This window comes from Octopus bimaculoides, chromosome 4 (assembly GCF_001194135.2).
Source record: "Octopus bimaculoides isolate UCB-OBI-ISO-001 chromosome 4, ASM119413v2, whole genome shotgun sequence".
Lineage (NCBI taxonomy): Eukaryota > Metazoa > Mollusca > Cephalopoda > Octopoda > Octopodidae > Octopus > Octopus bimaculoides.
In genome coordinates, this window is record NC_068984.1 from 216,924 (window position 1) to 221,692 (window position 4,769).

At 43.1% G+C, this 4,769-nt stretch overlaps 1 protein-coding gene across 1 annotated transcript in view; it reads left to right on the forward strand.

Annotated features, from left to right (window-relative positions):
• Positions 1 to 4,769, forward strand: part of LOC106881851 (protein ECT2) — a 129,719-nt gene that overhangs the window by 21,205 nt on the left and 103,745 nt on the right. The window contains exon 4 of the mRNA XM_014932366.2: positions 2,641 to 2,820. Coding sequence (XP_014787852.1) covers positions 2,641 to 2,820 — 180 coding nt within the window. The remainder of the gene's footprint in view (positions 1 to 2,640; positions 2,821 to 4,769) is intronic.

The following is a 4,769-nucleotide window of genomic DNA, read 5'->3' on the forward strand; positions in this document are numbered from 1 at the left end:
ATGAAAGAGAACTCCGAATGACCCGTCCTTGTTTTCTTTGTATTAGCTTGGGCTAGATGGACTAGAGAGTAGAGATTGAGTTTTTTTAGTTGACCCCAATAGCCAATGCCCCTCATGCCGTCTATCTTTCTTGTTATTGACCTCTGGAGTGCTTCATCATCATCATTTAGTGTCTGCCTTCCATGCTGGCATGGGTTGGACGATTTGACTGAGGACTGGCGAACCAGAAGGATGCACCAGGCTCCAATCTGATCTGGCAGAGTTTCTACAGCTGGATGCCCTTCCTAACGCCAACCACTCCGAGAGTGTAGTGGGTGCTTTTACGTGCCACCGGTACGAGGGCCAGTCAGGCGGTACTGGCAACGGCTACGCTCAAAATGTCGTTTTCTATGTGCCATCTGCACAGGAGCCAGTCCAGCGGCACTGGCAACGATCTCACTCCAGCAGTCTGGTTCCCACCTCATTGTGGGAACCAAAGCCATAGCCTCCATGTACGCCATGGAAGCCCCCTGCATGTTGTCCAACATCTCCATTGAAGTCACCAGCCACAAAAAGAAGGTCCCTGTCATTTGTCAATGAAGTAGTCTGCAAGAGGGTGTCATAAAATCAGTCTTTCTGCCCATCAGGTAGCCCCGGTTGAGGGACATAGGCTGAGATAATGGTTGCTAACCTATGATGAAGCACTAATCTAATCTTAAGTATTGTCGCATACTCTGACTACCTCGATTACCTTATCAACCCATTTCTCCGCACAAAGTATACCCACGCCCCCGACCCCGTCAGTGTTCTCTGCCCAGAAAATCATGGACCTGTGTTCTTTGCCTGCGAGGAACCTAGCGGAACCTCCTCTCCACCTTACTTCTTGGATGTAGCACAAATCTACACGTCTCCATTCAATCTCACCAGACCTACCTTTCAGTGTGCCAACTTTGAGGGTGTGGGAGGTGTGGACCTGTGAGAACCTCTGATGAGGGACAGCAGTGTCATGTACCTGTGGATGTATATATATATGTCTATGTGTATATGTATGTATGTATATATATATATATATATATATATATATATATATATATATATATATATATATGTATGTATATGTATGTATGTATGTATGTATCATTATCATTGTCATTGTTTAATGTCCATTTTCCATGCTGGCATGGGTTGAATGGTTTGAGGTCTGGAGAGCCAGCAGCTGCACCAGCCTCCAATCTCATCTGGCAATGTTTCTACAGCCAGATGCCCTTCCTAACACCCACCACTCTGAGAGTGTAGAGGGTGCATTTTACGTGCCACCAGTACAAGAGCCAGTCAGGCGGGCCTGGCAATGATCCCATATATATATGAGTAGAATTCCCATCTTTCTTCTCAGCCATGAGTTATATATCAAAATAATGCTGCAGTGAATGCAGCTGTGATCAAGGAGTAAAGTTTTCAAATATTAATTATAATAAAGGGTAACTTGAAATGGGATCTTGTACACATTTAACCAAAAGTTTCATTATCTTTCTTTTGCTTGACTACAGCTTGTGTTTTATTTTTTGGAGTTTTTAAGGTGGTATTAACATCTTTTGGCATCTATTTCTAGCGTGGGGAGAGGCTTATAGCCATTCCCTTGTTATAATTATGTATATAATTATTATAATAAATATATACACACACACACATATCATATATATATCTGTGTGTGTGTGTGTGTGTATATATATCATCATCATCATCATCATCATTGTTTAACGTTCGCTTACGTATATAAACATGGGGGTGCTGAAAAGTTCTTGGTTTTGTTTAGAAGAAAATACAGGATGAGGATCAGTGAATTATGATTTTGTTCCACATATATTCTCCTCTCTGATCCACATACTTATTGCAGTCAGCTTTCAGATTTTCTAAGCCCTATAAAAGAACTTGGAAGGTTGGGTCTCCAACCAGGCCTTTCGTGATACCCTGAAAGCCAGGAACTTTGCAGCACCCTCTCGTATGCGTATGCATATATATTTACATGTGTGTGTTTATGTTTATACAAGGTGCCGCTGAAAAGTTCATGGCTTTAAGGGTATCATGAAAGGCCTGGCTGGAGGTCCAATCATCCGAGTTCTTTTATAGGGTAACAGCTACTACTTTTGTTCTCCCTATTACACCAAATTGCTTCTTTCATTTTCCTTTCTCTCATACACCTTGCCTATTCTCTCTTCTATTCTTCCTCTCTTATAGGGGCTATTTTAATCCCTTAGCCTTGGAATCGAGATGATGTTCACTAGTGTAGATGGTATAAAAAAACACACACCCAGTACTGTCTGTAGAGTGGTTGGCATTAGGAAGGGCATCCAGCTGTAAAAACCATGTCAAAACAGACAATTGGAGCTTGATACAATTGCCTTGCTTCTCAGTTGCTGTTGAAGTGTCCAATTTATAGCCACGTGGAGGATGGATGTTAAATGATGATGACTGGTATCCTCCTAACCCAGCTGAGAAGTCATCTGTTATCTTCCCTATTATTGCAGCTAAATTTGCTGAGAGTGCTGCTGATTCTTGCCTTCGAAAGAGATGTCAGTTTGTTGAGATATTTACTCATGTCATTAACTTCTACAACCTCATCTTTGTCACATTCTTAATATTTTCCTTTTTTCCTTTCTAAAGTATTTTAGTCACCCAGTCATCTACTCAGACACTGGCCAAGATATCCCAGCAAAATCCCCTGATTTTGAATACATCTTCATTCTTGATAATTTTGAAAATGAAGTTTTTCGCCAACTTTATTGTGAGAAAAAGCGTATCTTTGGGCCACCAGTTCTAATTACTTGTGCTCGAGATAATTTGGTAAGTCATATTTTTGCCTTTTCTATAAAACTGTCATTTATGAATGTTTAAATTTACAGGAAAAGTAATAGACTTCAACTTTTCAAGAATATAAGACCAATAACAATCAGATGAATGAAATAAATGTTTGGAATTGTGTATAACAAAGTGTAATTATTGTTTGAGGGAAATCAGTACTTTCATCATCATCATCATCATCATCATCATCATCTAACGCCCGCTTTCCATGCTAGCATGGGTTAGACAATTTGACTGAGGACAGGCGAACCAGATGGCTGCACCAGGCTCCAATCTGATCTGGCAGAGTTTCTACAGCTGGATGCCCTTCCTAATGTCAACCACTCCAAGAGTGTAGTGGGTGCTTTTACATGCCACTGGCACGAAGGCCAGTCTAGTGATACTGGAAACAGCCATGCCCAGGTGGTGTTTTAAAACGTGCCACCTGCACAGGAGCCAGTCCATCAGCACTGGCAATGACCTCGCTCGAATGTTTTTTCACGTGCCAGTAAGGCAACGCTGGTAATGATCACGCTCAAATGGTACTTTTCACGTGCCATCAGCATGGGAGCCAGACAGCTGCTCTGGCAATGATCCCGCTTGGATGGAGCTGTCAGCGCTCCACAGGCATGGGTACCAGTCATTGAATTTGGTTCAGTTTCGATTTCACTTGCCTCAACAGGTCTTCACAAGCAGAGTTTTAGTGTCCAATGAAGGAGAGGTACACATAAGTGGGCTGGCTACACTCCTGCCAAAGACCACGGGTTATAGTCTCACTTGGCTTGCCTGGTCTTCTCACGCGTAGCATATCTCCAAAGGTCTCGGTTACTAGTCATTGCTTCGGTGAGGCCTAATGTTCGAAGGTCATGCTTCACCACCTTTCCCAGGTCTTCCTGGGTTTGCCTCTTCCACAGGTTCCCTCAACTGCTAGGCTGTGGCACTTTTTCACACAGCTATCCTCATTCATTCTCGCCACATAACCATACTAGCGCAATTGTCTCTCTTGCACACCACAAGTGATGCTTCTTAGGTCCAACTTTTCTCTCAAGGTACCTACACTCTGTTGAGTATGCACAGTGACATTACACATCCATTGGAGCAGACTGGCTTCATTCCTTTTGAGCTTACGCATGTCATCAGCAGTCATGGCCCATGTTTCACTGCCATGTAGCATGGCTGTTCGTACACATGCGTCATACAGTCTGCCTTTTACTCTGAACAAGAGGCCCTTTGTCACCAGCAGAGGTAAGAGCTCTCTGAACTTTACCCTGGCTATTCTTATTCCAGCAGCTACACTTTCAGTCCCCCCTCCCCCACTACTGACTTGGTCACCTAGGAAACGTAAGTTATCAACTACTTCTAGTTTTTCTCCTTGGAATGTGGCAGAAGTTGTTCTCTGCACATTTTCAGTGTTTATTGCTCCTGAGCATCTGCCACATACAAAAACTATCTTCCCAGTTAGCCTTCCTTTGATATTGCTGGACCTCTAAAGTGTCCATAGCTTACACTGGGTACATCTTATGGAGTTCTCCCTATGCCTTTTCTACAGATCAAGCAGGGCCATCTACCTGAAGGGGTTTGTGGTTTCTCTACCTTTCTACTTATAAGGACTTTGATTTTAGCTAGGTTGACTCTAAGGCCCTGCAATTCTAATCCTTGCTTCCACTCATGAAACTTCTCTTCTAGTTCTGATAGTGACTCAGCAATTAGCGCAAGGTCATCAGCATAGAGGAGCTCCCAGGGGCAACCTGTCTTGATTTCCTCTGATATCGCCTGGAAGACTATGATAAATAAGAGGGGGCTGAGGACCGAACCTTAGTGGACCCTTATCTCTACCTGGAATTCTTCACTGTACTCTTTGCCAACCCTCACCTTACTGACAGCATCCCTGTACATGGTTTGCACAGCTCTCACTAACCATTCATCTATCCTTAGTTTCCTCATTGACCACC